Source organism: Podarcis tiliguerta, assembly GCF_965153285.1.
Source record: "Podarcis tiliguerta genome assembly, chromosome: 3".
Classification (NCBI taxonomy): domain Eukaryota; kingdom Metazoa; phylum Chordata; class Lepidosauria; order Squamata; family Lacertidae; genus Podarcis; species Podarcis tiliguerta.
In genome coordinates, this window is record NC_139536.1 from 41,619,737 (window position 1) to 41,636,483 (window position 16,747).

Sequence of the window (16,747 nt, forward strand, 5' to 3'; positions counted from 1 at the left end):
AGAGAAAATATAATGCCACTTGCTATTTTAATATGTAGCCTTACTTGAAATAATTTTCTAATTATTATGGGCATACCCTTGCTTTTGGCAAGCGGTAATTGCAGAATGAAAGAATTCTGTTTTTTATGGTTAGGTGAAAGAAAGTCTCTGAGCATATATTTTACATGTGATTTTGTTTTCTTTTCATCTCTAGGTTCTTCAATTTTTCCTTATGAATTCGCAGTGGGAAAAAGTTAAGTGTCCTTACATTTGATTTAAGTGAATAGAAATTAAGATGGATTGATTTCAGTGGTACTAGGAATGCTTTATTCTTCCACCCCCAAATTTGTTTGCTGTTCATGCTGAGACGTTCATATCACTCTGTTCTGGAGCTCATCCTTCTCTTCTCGTGTTGTCACATCTTAATTAAGCATCCCGTTTTATTTGCTTCAGAGTACAATTTCTTTGGTACTTTTTCTATATTAGTATTTATTAGCATGGTATTTTATTTCAGTTTCCAAATTATAACATCTTTCCTGACTTTTCAACTCATTTGTAATTATCTTCCATGCCTGTCCCACCCCGGAGTAACCAAAAATGTGTATTTGCTGCTAGGATTATTTTTTCATGTGTGCATTACTTTGTCCTTATCAGCATTAACTTATGTCTATTACTTTATTATTCAGTTGCTAATTATGAAAGGCACATTAATGTCACAGGCTTAATTATGCTCACTACCTGTATAGCATCTGCATATTTTTATACATGCCAAAATTAATGAAACAGTGTTGTCCTTGAGTTTGTTGAACAGTTCAGTAGTATGCGCATATTTGATAGCGTGTTTAACCCATTACACAACCACATGCTCTCCATGTTGATTTGTCTCAAATGCTGCCACATAGCTTAACCTTTATATGCATACGCGTAGTAACATTGTAATCATAGGAAAAGTATATGTATATTGTGAACCAACCTGGTTTACAAGCAGTCACATGCCAGATGTTTTGCAGAATGTGCAGCAACCTGAAGGAGGCTATGTTGGAACCATATGGCATATCCTGATTTGACTTGTGTAGATGAACCTCTGAGGATGCTACAATGTAAGATCCTGACTTGGAGGCGGCATATTAACCTGGATGGGTTTCCATTTGATCTTGTAGCCTTCATTTTCCATTGAGACAGCCTCTGTCGGCTTGTTTGAGGATGCCACTGGGCAGCAGGGTGGGTGGTACACCTTCCAAAATGATAGACATTCAACCACCTGAGTTTGCTATTAGATACAATGATGCCACACCGGAAAATCAGAAAGAGGAAGCACCACTCACTTGTGGCTCTTTCTGCTTCCCTGTTCTTTAGAGCTTAAAAGAGCTAGATGTTCAGGAAAATGTATCTGAGCTCTAACACTTTAGACTGCTCACCTAGAACCTTCCTTGTGTACTAGCTTCATGTATATTGGAAACATTTCGTACAGAGCAGCAGTCAAACATTGGTTTTCTCGTCTGCTATTTGAAATGGTACGGCCGGGGACCTCTACTCATCTGTTTTAGCTTTTAGAAGTGAGAGTCAAAAATCTTTCCTCCTGCTTTTTTCATATGGATTAGCTTTCATGGTCTGTCATATCCTCCTGTATTATTATAGTGCAGTCTTGCTTGTTTTTCAGTGGCCTTTCTGATTGGCTAAAATAGGCTAGTGCTCTTAGCAATTTAGCTCATGTAAACTTGAGAATTCTAACAGAGAATACAGATCAGTTCAAATGACACAAAATGGAGCTTAGTGTTGTTGTTTTTAAAACTATGAAGAACAGTACATTGCATCTGTATTGTTTTTGTCAAGATAGCATCTTGTAGTCACATTACATATGAAGACTCATTCTGTTTTGTTTATAATACACCCCTAATGTTGTATTTTAGAAAATCCCAGTTTCCCCCCTAAAGTGTATATTTGCTCTGTGGGATTTTCTGTACCCGTTTTAAGAGTGACAAGTATGCCTTTGTTCTGGCTCTCTGTTTCCTACATGGGCATAGAGAGCTAAGTCCCTGATTTCATCATCTATTTGGTGCAGCTGGGATGTGTGCAGTTATAACAGCAAAACCCCCAAGCTGAATGATTCCATAAAACTTATTACATAGGATCATATCATGCTAAGTCATGCCTTGCCTCAGTAAATCAGGCAGATTATGAAAGTATTAAATTAATAATAATAAAACCAGCTTATCCTTGCTTCCTTCACTCTTTTAATAATTTTTGCTCACATCACAGACTTAGTAACCCCTTCCCTTCTGAATTCAGTCTTCCTTGAAAAGCTAATATGACAATAGCATTCATAAAATCATTATACTAGAATATGCTGCACCATACATGCTTTGTGGCAGGTTTGATCACAAAACTGGAAAAGTCTAAAAAGAATACTTTATGTCAAAAACAGTCTCTTGCCTGGATACTTGTTTTGCACTTTAGCAGGGCTCCGTTATTACCTGCCATCAAATTCCAGTCCTGCTCCATGTGATTTCAAGAAAGCTGTAAAGGGATGCTCCCAGACTGGCAGCTCCTAGTGCTTCCTAGAAATGTAGAAAGATGTCTTAAAGCATTCTGATATTCATTTGCACTTTCGTCTGGTATTTTCCATTCCACTGCAATTGGTTTATTTTGCACAAGTCTGTGTTCTGTTTCAGCATCCGTTGATGTGGAAATACCCATAATTGAAAATTATTATTTTACGTAGCGCACAATAGACATGCATATCTTAGTCATCAATAATACAGATTTACAAATCAATTACCTGTCCTGTGTGTTCCCATTCAAAGTTAATGAATTTTTAGAGGGGTAAGTAGTCTTACACATCAAAACTAGCAAAGAATCTTGTGGCAAAGTTTTGAAATTTGTCAGTTTCTTGTGAGCCAGATTTGTAGTTTGTACAACTCACCCAGGTGACATTCTTTGAAAGTGAAACTAATCTCCCAAGAAGTCCTCTTCCCAGCTACTTTGTAGGAAAGGAGATGCAAGCCTGATGCTTTGATTGGGCTCATGGCAGCATGTCCACAGAGCAGTAAACCAAGGTTTGGTGTTACATATACTGTAAAATGCGTCCCTTGTGCGTAAGTCTCACTATGTTCCATCCACATTGTGAACATATGGTAGTTCTGAGAGCGGAGAAAAGAACATTCGCCTGAGAAAAAAAAATGTTTAAGGAACAAATTTTTAAATTATTTTTTAACATTTTGCTAAAGCAATTTTTATTTAGGTACATGATTATTTTCATAATTTTATTTTAAAGGGTAGTGTGAAAAGTTTTCATGTAACTGAAGCATAGCTGAAATATCTGAATGGAAAATTAATCCAGTACTGTATTAAAAGGAATTTTCCAGGAAGATCATAATGCTGTTCTCCTCAATCTATTTATAAAATTTGCACTGAGACAAATATCCTTTTTTGATATCCTGCATGTAAATCATACTTTCTTGGCTTTTTTTTTTTTCACTCAGTGTCTTTCTGATAAACAGTAGTAGACTTGTAGTATTCAGCATTCTTGGTAACATTGCTTAGATTATAATTGTGCTTTGTAGAAGCAAATTGGAGAATTCACTGTATATTAAAATATGCTGTTAGGTTTGCAAAGGCTTTGCAGATACTTTACCTTGATGCTTTACAGATTTTGGAAGCATCTCATCAACGCAGTACAAAAATACTGAGTAGTTATTCTTGAAAAGATTCTCTCCATGGACTAGCAAGTACCTTGCATATAAATTAAAAAGACAAGATGGGGAATATAATTCTGCAAAACATGCACGGCTGTCTGCCGAACTACTTGTCATTATTATGCTTCACCCATCAAAGCGCAGCATAAGAGATCCTCAACAGCCACAGGGTAATTTTAAGCATGTCTGAAATAATCATTATTTCCCCATAAACATTTAACCGCATGATACTTTTGTGTTCTTTATTTTCACCTTAAAAATAAATAAATTCTGCTTTGGCTTGTTCTCTTTTCTAAAAATGTATGATCAATCCGGTCCAATAGTGAGACCAAGGCTCAGACTTGACCGCATTTTCGTTGCTCAGCCTTGGAATAAGCAAAGTGTGGTATTCATCTGTTTCTCCCATGCTAAAGCCATTTGGAAGAGCAAACAAAATAGGCTGACATATAGTGGGAATACCCCTCATTTGTCCAATCAGCCCATCTGCAGAAGACGCTTGTATAATTAGATCCCACCACCCTTCACCCAAAGAGCTCATGTTGGCATCCATGAGACTACCCAATTACTCATAATAATCTCCTAATTTTTTTTATTACAAATGAGACAATGAGCTTCATGACTTGTAGCCCAGCTTCTTATTTCCCGTCCAGTACTGTTCTGTTAGCTAAGTTTTCTCTCCAGACTTCACTGGTCTGACCATAAACAGAATGCTGATTCTTTCACTGGAAATTCTATTCTGTTCCTCCCCACTCAAGTTCCATTTCCGCAGCTTGCCATAACAGCTTCATTTGGGTTTGGTAGCAAATTGGAAATCCAACCTGTTAATATGTATCTGTCCAAATATACTCATCAACAGCCTCGCTGCTGCATTTTGCACTAATTTCAGCTTCTGAGCTGTTTCAGAGGCAGACTCACATAAAGAATATTGCGATCACTGTGGCCAAGCTATCCCTATTCTGGAAGACTTGTAGCTGTTGAACTAGCCATAGGCATTCACAGCTTACTAAGGTTACCTGTGCACCATAAATGGATCAAAAAGTACCTCTAAGCTACACATCTCCTCCTCCTCCCAGGGGAGTGCAGTCCTGCCAAGAACTGGCCCTCTCCCTGCTTCTCAGACTTGAGAACCAGCAACACACAGTACATAGCGCCTTGTCTGGATTCAGTTTCATTTCATTGGTTCATATACAGCCCATTACTGCCTTCATTCAATGGTCAAGCATCTGAACTGCCTCTCCTAATTCAGATGGAATGGAGAGATAGAATTGTTATCAGCATACTGATGACAGGTTACTCCAAATCCCTGCTCAAGGCCCATCTTCAGATTGTGTTTGTTTAATTTCCACTCAGTTTTATTTCTGTATTAGCCACAGGCTACAGCAGAATATAGATAATGCAAAAATTATCTCCTCACAAAAAGTAATAAGATAATGCAACCACTTAGTGATGCATTTCACAACATGTGCCTCAGCAAATTCAGCAGGAGATGAAGATAATGCCAGAGCATAAGCTATTGATTTGAATAACACTGATTGATATTTACTGGCTAAGGAAGTCAACTTTTTGAACTTCTGTTTGTCTGCCTCTCAATGTCTAGCAAATAAATTTGCCTCAGGCTGACAGATAGTATTTCTGAAAAGTGTACAATATCCTCAATTTTTCGTGATCAAAATAAATGTAAATGAGCATCATGCAAGATTCCAGCAGAGCCATTCTTTATTAAAAAAAATACACACAGTTGGAATCATGCTAAAATCCAAGAAATGCAAGGTCTCTTCTCTTGTCAAAGGAAAATAACTAACTTTGATAAAATAGACTTCGAAACAATCCAAATTGTAAATCATGGCACACCATCTTATTGTGGATCACAGAACTCCTATAATGACCCTGGATGCTGTAAGCCCTGGACCTGAATTCTGGGCTCCAGTAGCCTTTTAGAGAGCTGAGACTAGTATGAAATCTATAGGAACTAAGCTACACTTTTTCCTTTTGGGTTATTGGATTTAAACCCTTCATTGAAGAAAGTAAACTTTCTAAAATATGTCTTAAGAAGCAGTTTGTGGGTGTGCAGGACAGCTGTAATGGATACCTGGCAATACTTTGGAGATTTAGGACAGAGAAAAGGAGTGGCCCCTTGAAAGCCAACTAAGCTAGTGGTTGTCACCACCTTTGGTGGCAATAAATTGAGGTTACAGACTAGAGCAAGACTGTTGTAACAGATCAGGAGCAGAACTCCAGACAAAAAGCAGGCTGGCCCAATATATTTTGGCGCCTGATATGGAACTGTAAATGTTGCTCCCTACCAAAGTCAAGGGGCATGGTATTCAAGGCTGGACAAATGGTTTTTGCTGGCTGAGACAGACTGTGCTGCAAATGAAAACGACGTTGTTTACTCCCTGAGTAAAAATATATATATAATATAATACATTTATTAACAATTTGCTGCCTTTTCCTGATACCCAGAGTCAGTAGGCTGAAGCAGAAGGCTCACTCTGCTTAATGGTAGAGCCTTCTTCCCTGCAGATAACCATCGTTCAGGACTGAAGATCTAGGAGGAACAGGCAGGCAGGCAGCCTGGATGATGCAGAATGGAGCTGGGTGGTGTGCAACATATTTCTAATGCGAGCTACCTATTTGGATATTTGTGGGCTTGTTTATGCACCTATTATTTTTACACACAGATAATGTCTAACAGTTAAATTGCAGTCGGTTTTTTCAGGAAATGTTGGCATAGTGAGTAATGTCATGGCTGCAAACAATTACTAGTGCAAATGTCACGAGTGCTCAAATGTCATTAGCCTGGAAGTGGAGCAAGAACCTCATTTCCACCATTAGAATAGTAACAGAAATCAGGGTGGCTGGGGGGGACGGGACGGACTCAATATGACTTTTCTAGCTTCTTATGAAATCATCACCGTCTCTAGAGAGGCCATGCTTTACCAGAGTTTACTCAGAAGTCACTAGCATATCACTCCAGAATAAGCAGCTCCTAATGTGAATTCATTGGCTGTTTATTTTATGGTATACTGTGTCATGCGAACAAACTCTTTGTTAATCTGCCCTGCATAGCCATGTAGTTTTCATGCCCAGAAAATGATGCATTCTGTATGGATTTCAGAGGCCGTTTGGCTCTGAAGCAAGGGCACAGCACACACACTTTTCACAAAAAAACTATGGCTTCCCCTCCCCCAAGGCTTTCCTTTTTCAAAGGTTGCTAGTTATGCAAAACATACGATTAAGGCTGGTGCCGTGAAAAATGCCAATTAAGCGGAAGTGTGCAGATTACAAATCAGTGCTAACTAATTAAGTTATGATACACTCTTGCCATTAGTGGAGCCACATAATAGAAAGGAAGGGAGGGGGAAACAAGCAAATTCTTGAAGCAGACTCTGTGATAGAGGGTGCAGTACAGCATTCCTGCTTTGATAATTAGGGCAAATAAATTAATAGGTGCCATATGTAATTTAAATAGAAGAGTTGGTTGTTAGGTTCTTCCAGAGTATAATTAATCACTTGCAGCTGCATATTTTGAAACCATGATGATGTACAGTAGTAGCATTTCATTAGAAAACAACAACCCTCTCTTAGTAATAATGGGTCAATCAAATTCTGATTGTTTCTAAAGGTGAGTCAGGTGCTGAGCACACATTGTTTAATTTCGTTGGCTTGTTGCATCGATAGGTTGGATGAAATTGAATCCAAATCCTTCTTGCCAAATTGCTTCATATGCTGCCATTTCTGTAATCTCCTGGGCTTGATAGCAAGTGCTGCAAGATTTTGAATTGGGGGAGGAGATCCAGTGTGTTATTTCTGCTATTGGATAACAAGCAGTCTTCTGGAGCTGGGGGGCTAAGGCAAGGAAAATCCCACCCACGTACATTTACAAAAGGATTGGCAGCAGCATTTTGATAGGGGCTTGCCAAACAGCTAATCCGAACACTTCGGGGAAGCAGTATGCTGCTTTTTCAAGCGGCGGTTTTATACTGGTGGCAAGATGGTGAGAAGAGTTAAAAGCAGAGGAATACTTAGCACCTGCGATGGCGTGGATGCATCTATAACTGCAAAAGTGTCGTGTAGCTTGTGATCAGTGCATTACACCACTGTAGAATGTATGGAGTAGTTTGGATACACGAGCAGCTAGGTGTCAGTGTTGTCACAGTGGATTATAGGTTTACTAAGATGCTGCCGGGTTTTCTTCAGCAAACATAGTGCAGCTCATTTGTGCCCAGATTCTGTCTGGTGGTTAGAATTGTTTTGGGAGAAGAGATTTAGGAGAAGAGATTTTTTTTTCTCTGTTCCTGCCATGTAGCAGAGTTGTAGATGGGGAAGACTTCTCTTTTGACTCATACATGAGCAGACTCTGGGTTGTATCCCATGTTAGTCCTGTTCAGAATAGAGCTAATGAAATCAATGAACCCAAGTTAGGCCACTATTTTCAATGGGCCTCCTCTGAGGGGGTCTAGGATAGGATACAACCCTTTCTCACTTAAAAAAAATATCCCTACTAACCTAACCCCTTTCCTGTATTGTATTTTATAGATTTTTAAGATGGGTATTGTTATACCCATTTTTCTGAAAGAAGGAAGGAGTGTAGTCCAATGTTGCTTGTGTGTGTGTGTGTTTAAGGGAAATCCAGTGACGTAAAGGCTGTGAAGTTCTTTGTAGCAGCAGTGCAATTAATTAATGGCTAGAGCAGGTAAAGGAGCCAGGTAATAATTGATAGTTTCAGACGTCACCAGAAAGACATGGTTTGCATACCAAGTCCACCTGTAGAAGGACAGCTTGTCTGTCTATTGAGAACTTACCAAGGGATAGACCTACAATTCAGTTTTCTTAAGAGGCCAGATCTACTCAGCCCTTGCCACTGCTCAGTAATCAGGTGTACCAGAAATCTTAAACCTGTTCTCTGATTTTTATATCACTTTTTATACCAAAGTGTTTACTTTGCCAGCACTTCTGCCACCCTGGAAAAATCCCTGCAGATGACCATGGGTTTGGCATGATTTGCAAACTGGGCTTATGTCTTTGTAGCCTTCAATATGTATTCTACAAGAGATGATTGGCACTCTAACAATGAGATTTAATATACCAACATGGCGGAACGTAAATGTTCAAACCGCCTGTCAAAACCATAAACATATTGGGGGGGGGGAAGACCCTAACAAAATGGTTGATCTACATGGTCAGCCATGTTGTATGTCAACAGTGCATTCCTATATCAAGACTGGTAACTTTTTTCTCCAATCTATAATGTTGCTTAAATCATTATCCTATTTAGATATAGGTGAGGTGGCTGGCTGTGCATCCACATGCAGGCTGCAACCTAGCAAGGATTCCGAAGTCTGCTTTATTAATTCCACCAGACCCAGGAGAAAAGGATGAAGCATTAAGCTGATACTCAGTCCACAGACTTCAGGCTACAGACGGGTGGAGGACACAAGTGGACTGACTATGGATATAGGATAACCCTCCATGGAGAAAAGCCTGGATATAAATAGCATACCCAGACCCAGAAGATCCTGTCAGCAGCATCGTATGATGAATAACCATGTCTTTAAAAAAGGCTTGTGTGTGTGTGTGTTTATAAATAGCTATGTGCTTTATCCAGTGACTGCTAGTCAGGGGATATGCTGGGAGAAGCTTCTTCCTTCACAAGATGAACAAGGAAGCTATTTGTGCAACGTGTTCCATGTGCACATCAGAGCACACAAGGAGCTCTGGACCAGGAGGAGGCATAATGTTAAAAATCATTTGCAAGTATGATCCAGTGGATACTTACGATGGGTTTTATCAATATTGACTTCAGAAGCTGCTAGCACAGTTTGCATCAAATTACCCAAATTGCTACTTGCTGTAATTTGCATCAGACTATAAAAACACCATATTATTTTAGTTTTCTAGAAGGGGGGGAGATTGTAGAACTAAATGGAACATGTACCTAATTAACCATGGGGGAACCAAGCTGAGCTCCTGTCCATGGATTGGCAGCTTACACTCCAATTAATGGGATCTAACCAAGCTAACTTTGATCAGGGTTGCAACTCAACACAAAACCACATTTATGTTGCTATTTTTTCAGATCAATAAATTAATAAAATTTCTGCTTGTGTCTGTGATCAGCTGCTAGGCAGAACAAAAATTCTGGATATAATCAGATGCAAGATCTTAGTTACTTAGTGAATTGTAGTACAACAGTGCACTTAGGTCAGGTGCTCTGCATCCTTGCACTAGCGCAACATTGTACTCAGGCCAATGCAACTGTTCTGAGATGCATGCATTGCGAAAGGTCTTGTAGGGAAGTGGGGAAATGTGTGAGTGACAACATTTAACTGCAGTCCTGTCCTTGTCAATATGATAAATTTTTCTCTCACCCTCGGTTGGTGCTGGACCTCCAGGCTCATCTGCAGCATTTGCTAGATCTAAATAATTCCTCAGCCAGTCTCCTTTGAAAATAAGTCTGTTTGGCTACCAGTATTTTATGTTCTGGCTGCTCTGGAACAGATTACCTGTCCCCTTAGGGCCCCTCACAAAAACATTTCTGGCTGTAGGCCTGAATTAGAGGCTTATAGGACAAACCTTCCTGGGGATCAAAGTATGTGACACTTCAGTACTCATTGTGATTTGTTGGCTTGGCTCCAGAGTTGTGTGGGCTAGAACGCTGCAAACTGGATACTCCTTTGAATGAAAAGTGATAGTGGGGGCAATTTTCACCACTTTCCCAGCACCCTGCAGTTCCTTATACCCCTGAAAATGGGTTCTGGGCAGCTGGGGAACTATCCTTCCCTGTGTACTATAGAGGATTATGCTATCTCACAGTATAATTTAGGGTTGCCATACATCCGGAATTTCCCGAACATATCCAGAATACTGCACCCACAGGGAAAATTTGGACCTTTAGCAACCCATGTCGGCAGTGCCGTTTTTGCTGATTTCCCTCAGAAATAGCTCAAAAATGTCCAATTTCTTTGCAGTTTTGCAAAAAACAAAACCCCTCAACAAATATGTCTGGATTGCCCTTTGTAAAATATAGCAACCTTACTACACTTGTAACTATAGGGACAATAATCAGTACCTAGGGAGAAAGAACATTTGGGACTGGGGTTCTGGGTATAGAAGAGTTCCTTCCAGTTGCAAAAAGGTGTTGGAATCCACAGTCTCCCTCTTTGCAAGCTGGATGCTCCCATGAGAAGAAGAGATGAACTATTTGCTGATTTTACACTATAGCTCTCAGCTTAGAATCATAGAATTGTAGAGTTGGAAGGGACCGTGAGCTCATCTAGTCCAACCCCCTGCAATGAAGGGATATTTATGCTAAACATGGGACTCAAATCCAAGACCCTTAGATTAAGAGTCTCATGCTGTACGCCTGAGCTACTATTCAAATAGTAAGGTAAACACAAGTCCTCTTTTGTTTTATAAATCCAGAGTGAACTTGTTTTATAAATCCAGAATGAATCCAGCCTGAACCTCAATCAATTATATCAAAAATATGCATGTTGTTCACTTCAGATTTAAGGATTCAGAGAGAAGCACAGAGAGCAAACTCCTTTGTCCTGCATGGGAACATGACCGGCAGATAATGCAGCTGTTTCTACTGATACTAAAGTATTCATCAGACTGACTACCATAGATTATAGGAGAGCATTTCATTCAACAGTCAGCAGTTGGGTTTTTATACTCACTCTGCAAAATTCTTTAATTTTTCCTCAGGGACAGTATTACTCATTGACTTCATAAAGCCTTTTCTTTCCCTGTCAATATCTCAGGAAATATATTAAACAGAAGACTTAAAACAGCTTCAGAACAACTGATGATCAGTTCCACCTCTCTCTACTATACAAAGGGAGAAAAAGTAGGGGGGGGGGATACATTCAGACAAAATTCAAAGAGAGTTTAATGGAAAAGATGTGACAGAAATCTTATTATGATTTCCATACCACATTACAGTATCTCTCATGGCATAGAGAGATAGTTAAGCCTCATAAGATCTAATTGATATTGAAGAACAGGTAGCCAGAATTCTTATGGGTTCTATATAGAGTTATACATTGCTTCCACAATGCCACAATTTCCAAAGTGACATATTAAAACAACTATGCCAAATGGTATTCTCGACTAATATTCATGGCTGGAAATGATGTTCCATTTTGCAGTTTCTTTGGTATGCGCTGTGTGGTAATGGCTGAAAAGCTTGCTCCAGTTAAATAATTTGAATACATTTCTTATCCCAGGCCTGTTTCAATGTATTCAATGTTCCCTTCTACCATTAGGTGAGATGAAGAGCAGAGTCAGGCTTGATGGCCTCTTGTGGCCTCCCTCCTCCACCATACGTATGTTGGGAGGAAGGTCTGAGGTGGGAGCCAGCTCTTCTTATCTAGGCTTCACTTAAGACTTTGTTTATTTGATTAAATTTCTATCCCAACCTTGCCCCCGATAGAGCCCCAGGAGGCAAACAACTCACTAGTAAAACAGTTACAAGTAAAAACAAAATATATATTATTTAAAGCATTTTAAAACAATTTAGACATCTAAAAATAGTTCAAAACCACTAAACATTTCAAGGTTACTGGGAACAGTATCTTTCAACCACCAAATGCCTGGGTAAAATGGTCTGGGACTCAGCGTTTTCAAACTTGGGTTTCCAGCTGTTTTTGGACTACAGCTCCCATCATCCCTAGCTAGCAGGACCTGTGCTTCCTCCAAGCATTCCTGCAGCTGCCTGTTCACCACCCTCTTGATCACCTTTCCCAGGAAGGGAATATTGGAGATTGGTGGGAGCTTTCTAAAACCTCTGGAACCCAGGAAGGCTTATTCAGGAGGGGCCAGACCACTGCATCTTTCAAGGTGCATACCTCCCTCCGGTAGTGAGACATTAACCTGGACCCATCCTGTTAATCCCCCTCCTCCTAAATTTTAACAGCCATGATGAGCAGGGGATTGAAATGAATGGTGATTGCATGGATGGACCAATGGAAAGTTCACTGTATTGGTTGCCCAATCACTTTTGATAATGCCAAGTGTTAAGGCATAAAGTTAATGTATAAAGTCAAACAGAGATTAATATACTTGGCAGGATACCAGTTTGTTACTTCAAGTCTTACAGTGCATGTCTTCTCAGAAGGAAGACCTAGTGAATGCAATGGGGTTTACTCCAAGTTAAATGAGGTGAGGATCACAGCCTATTTTAGCAATGCAAACTGAAATCCAAATAAGCTAGAAGGGGGAGGGGAAGAATTTACATTTGTGCTCCCCACATTCCTCTTTGTGAGCTATTGTTTATCTTACACTGTTGCCCAAAGCTAGACATGCATTTATTAAGCCCTTTATATATGCAAATGCTAATTTAAAATAGGGCAAAAAAGCTGGTGAAACATGAAAAGCTCCTTTAATCTAGTGTATTTATTATAGCGTGTTTTTGTTGTTGTTTAACTCTCATTAATTCGACCCATTAACTAAATGACCAAGTAGATCTAGCTCTCAGCTTGCACATAAGGTGATGGATGCTATGGCAGTACAGCCATTATTCTGCATTACACAGTCATTTTTAAAAGCCAGAAACTGAAAACTGGTGTTTGTCTGTGAAGTAATTGCTGTTCATCAGGTTTACGGAAATGGAAAATACATGCACAGACTTCTTGATTGCTATAATAACATTCTTAGTGAAGTCATTTGGTATGTTACTGTTTCTAGCTCTATTATTTGTGAAACCTCATTGCAGCAGGACACACACACACACACACACACACACACACACACAGTTTCTAAGTTCTAGTTGACTAACTTGTACAAATACACTCTTCCGCCCCTCTCCCCATGAATAGTCTTAGCTTCTCATTATTCAGTCTCCAGATTTCCACATAAGTGGGATTTTCTTATATATATATATATATATATATATATATAAAAGTTATCATGATAATTAATCAGTATTATTTATTTATTAAATTTGTATACCCTTCATTCAAAAATCACTGGGTATTTTGGTGCACATTTCTCTTAATATGCTAAATTTTTATATGCAATTTTGTTTGATATGCACAATTTTGCATAGCATTTTCACCTAATATAAAGTGTTTTTGTACGTTATCTTCACTGATGTTTGTATTTTTATGCATACTTTACCCTAGTATATGCATTTCCTCACATATTTCTGGGTATGAGAACTCCCTTGCAAAATTGAGATAAGTGTGAATTTTGAAGAATGGCTGTATTTTGGTTCATGGCTTATTTCAGAAAGTGTGGGTTTCATAAGTTCCCCTTTAAATGCGAGCTGAACCAAAATTTTCACCCATTTCTAGTCCTGACCTTTCTTAGACTCACATTTGTCTGTCAAAACATCATTTGGAAATGTATAGCCATTCATATGGCTAATAGTATTTCCTATGTTTATGGCAACCTTTCGTCCATCTACCAGGACAAGAGAAATGGTTTGTTGGCTATACCTCTGATCTCCAGATCCATAAGTTTGTGACCAGGACTTCTGGTTCATAGCATAAAGCCTTTTGTGCGACTCAGCATTTTGACTATTTCTCATTTATTTTAATGGCTTGATTAATACTCACCTTACATATGACTAGATAATATGTGTTCATCTCATGCAAATGACAAAGAAATAATGCACTTTTTCAGCAGCATCCGCGTACATGTAATATATTAAAATATATATTTAAAATGTTAATGTATTGAAGGTGTGCTCACGCTGGACAAGCAAGGGACTCACCATGTGAATTTTCTTGAGTAGCCTAAAATTGAAACTACTTCAGAACCAGATCCAGGATGTTGATTCTCTGGGATATATATGATAACAATAGATGTTTCACAAATGTTAATTAGCATATAGAAGGTGTGGGGAACCCGTGTCATCTAGGTGTTGTTGGTCTTTGTCTCATCAGCCTCAGACGCCACAAGCAATGGGCAGGGATGATGACAGCTGCAGTCTAAGGACATCTGGAGGGCCACAGGTTCCCTGACTCCAATTTGGAGAAACTGAATAGATCAAAATAATCCAATGGATGTTGTCTAATGCTTCGTGGTCAGTCATAGGATCTGTAAGATATGTCTGTTTTAAATTCTCACTATGTTTCTAGAGATAGGTCTGTAGTACTCCTGGGTCTCTTCTAGCCTGTCCTTTTATATTGGCCATTTTTCTTGGGTTTGGTAAAGCAAGATTTATTTCTCCTTCTTTAGCTTCGTAAGAGCAAAATGAAGACATGGACTGCTAGTAGGCTGTGAAGAAATGATTAACTTTTAGTTCCCTGCTGATGGTTGAGTTATACATGGCATTGATCTGTGGCCAGTGGCATTAATGTATTAGGATATTTTTTTTCCAGGGCTCTTGATATGCCTGTTTAATGAAGTTCAGATTTCAGTAGTATTCCTGTTGAGTCCAAGTTAACTATGCAAATTGCTCAGCAGGTTGCTTCTTTGCAACCATTCTCAATGCATGAAAATAGAAAGATATATATCCATCCAAAGAAGAATGCTTGCCAATTGCATTTCATTCCTTGTCTCCAAAAACTCATTTTGTCTTTCCAGATATAAACACCCTTTCCCATTGTTTCTGAATCAGAATTGTTTATGCCTTGGGTAGTTTTTATCTTGTGCTGTTACTGACAAAAGAGAAATATTCAATATGCAAAAGCAATATGCCAATTTACATTTTAGTCTGCTTCTCTCCTCTCCTTGTCCCATGAGAGTAAGATGGTTTTAATTCTGTGATATTTCAGGGGAGGTGTAGCCCTACCTAGTATTTTATTTGTGTGCGGTCATCTACCACATTTATAATCTGAAAGAATATTCTTTGTAGGCAGGCAATGCAATCTCCTATTTATTCAGAATCAGTTGTGAAAGAACATGGATCAGAATGCTTTGAAGATCATGAGAATAGAAATGTCAGAAGAGACTTGCCGGATCAGGCCAAAGGTCCATGTAGCCGAACATCCATTTCTCATAGTGGCCAGCCAATATGCCAACAAGAAGCTGGCAAACAAGACATCAACGCAACACCACTCACCACAGTTGTTCTCTCCTGCAAATGGTATTTAGACACATACCACCTCCAATTCTGGAGCCACCAACTGGCACGACTAGCGGCATATCCTATGCTGCAATTACTTTTATAATGAAAAAGAAAGAGAGAAGGTTGGAGAAAGAAGGACAAAGAGCCTGCACAAATAGCTAGAAGGAAAGCTGAGAGCCTGTCCTTGTGGACACAAAATTACACCTTTGCAAAAATGCATATGCAGCAGCAGACGGCATGCAATTCTACATGAGAAACTTTTCCACACGCTGACCTGTACCATGTTATTGTTCTGTTCTCTTGTGGGTTGGAGGGTTCACAAAGCTGAAGACATTCCAAAGGGAAGCTTAAGTTCAAAAAGACTAAAAAATTCAGCCTAATAACCTGATGAAAGATGGAGAATTTACATGGCTTGTCAAGTTTTTGAACCTGCCAATCACATCTCTAGATATAGCATGCTGATTACTGCAGTGCCCTGGTTCTGTCAGAGGAACACCTAAATGAATATACCCACATGGCCCTTCTCATTCAATCAATGAATTTTATACAGTGAAGGGAACAACTCATAATAAATAGTTGGTTCGGGAATAGAGCCAGTTCCATAATGTTTGAAAAGTGCTTTCAGTCAAATGCAGAATGGTATTATCTTCCTAATGATATATATGGTTGACACCAGTTTAGCCCTAATATACAGGAAAATGTAGCCCAAATTTATTAAATTAACTATATAATGTGTTCTAATAAACAAAGGAGAGATTAAAAAATAAAGGATTTCAAAAGCATTCTATTGGCAATATGAAGTTTTCTTGAATGAGATTTATAGATACAAATCTTTCAACAAACATGAACGTGCACACACACACACATACACACACACACAATTTTTAACATAGTTTTTTATTGGATTTTCACAATTATAAAAAAACAAAAGAAAGAAAAAACATTTTGCAAGCTGTACTTAGTTTATTTTCTTTTATTAATGATGATCAGTGCACATATATATCCCTTTTTGGGTCACTATCTCTTCTGACAAGGTCTCAGACAGTATAAGGGA

General features: G+C 38.9%; 1 protein-coding gene across 2 annotated transcripts in view; it reads left to right on the forward strand.

Moving 5' to 3' along the window:
* The window catches only part of SMYD3 (SET and MYND domain containing 3), a 333,084-nt gene that overhangs the window by 168,317 nt on the left and 148,020 nt on the right, over nt 1-16,747 (forward strand). Inside the window, exon 6 of one of the 2 annotated variants that reach the window (XM_083432246.1) lies at nt 194-232. The exons of the other annotated variant lie outside the window; for it this stretch is intronic. Within the exon in view, the coding sequence (XP_083288372.1) occupies nt 194-232 (39 nt within the window). The remainder of the gene's footprint in view (nt 1-193; nt 233-16,747) is intronic. 2 annotated transcript variants of the gene reach the window in all.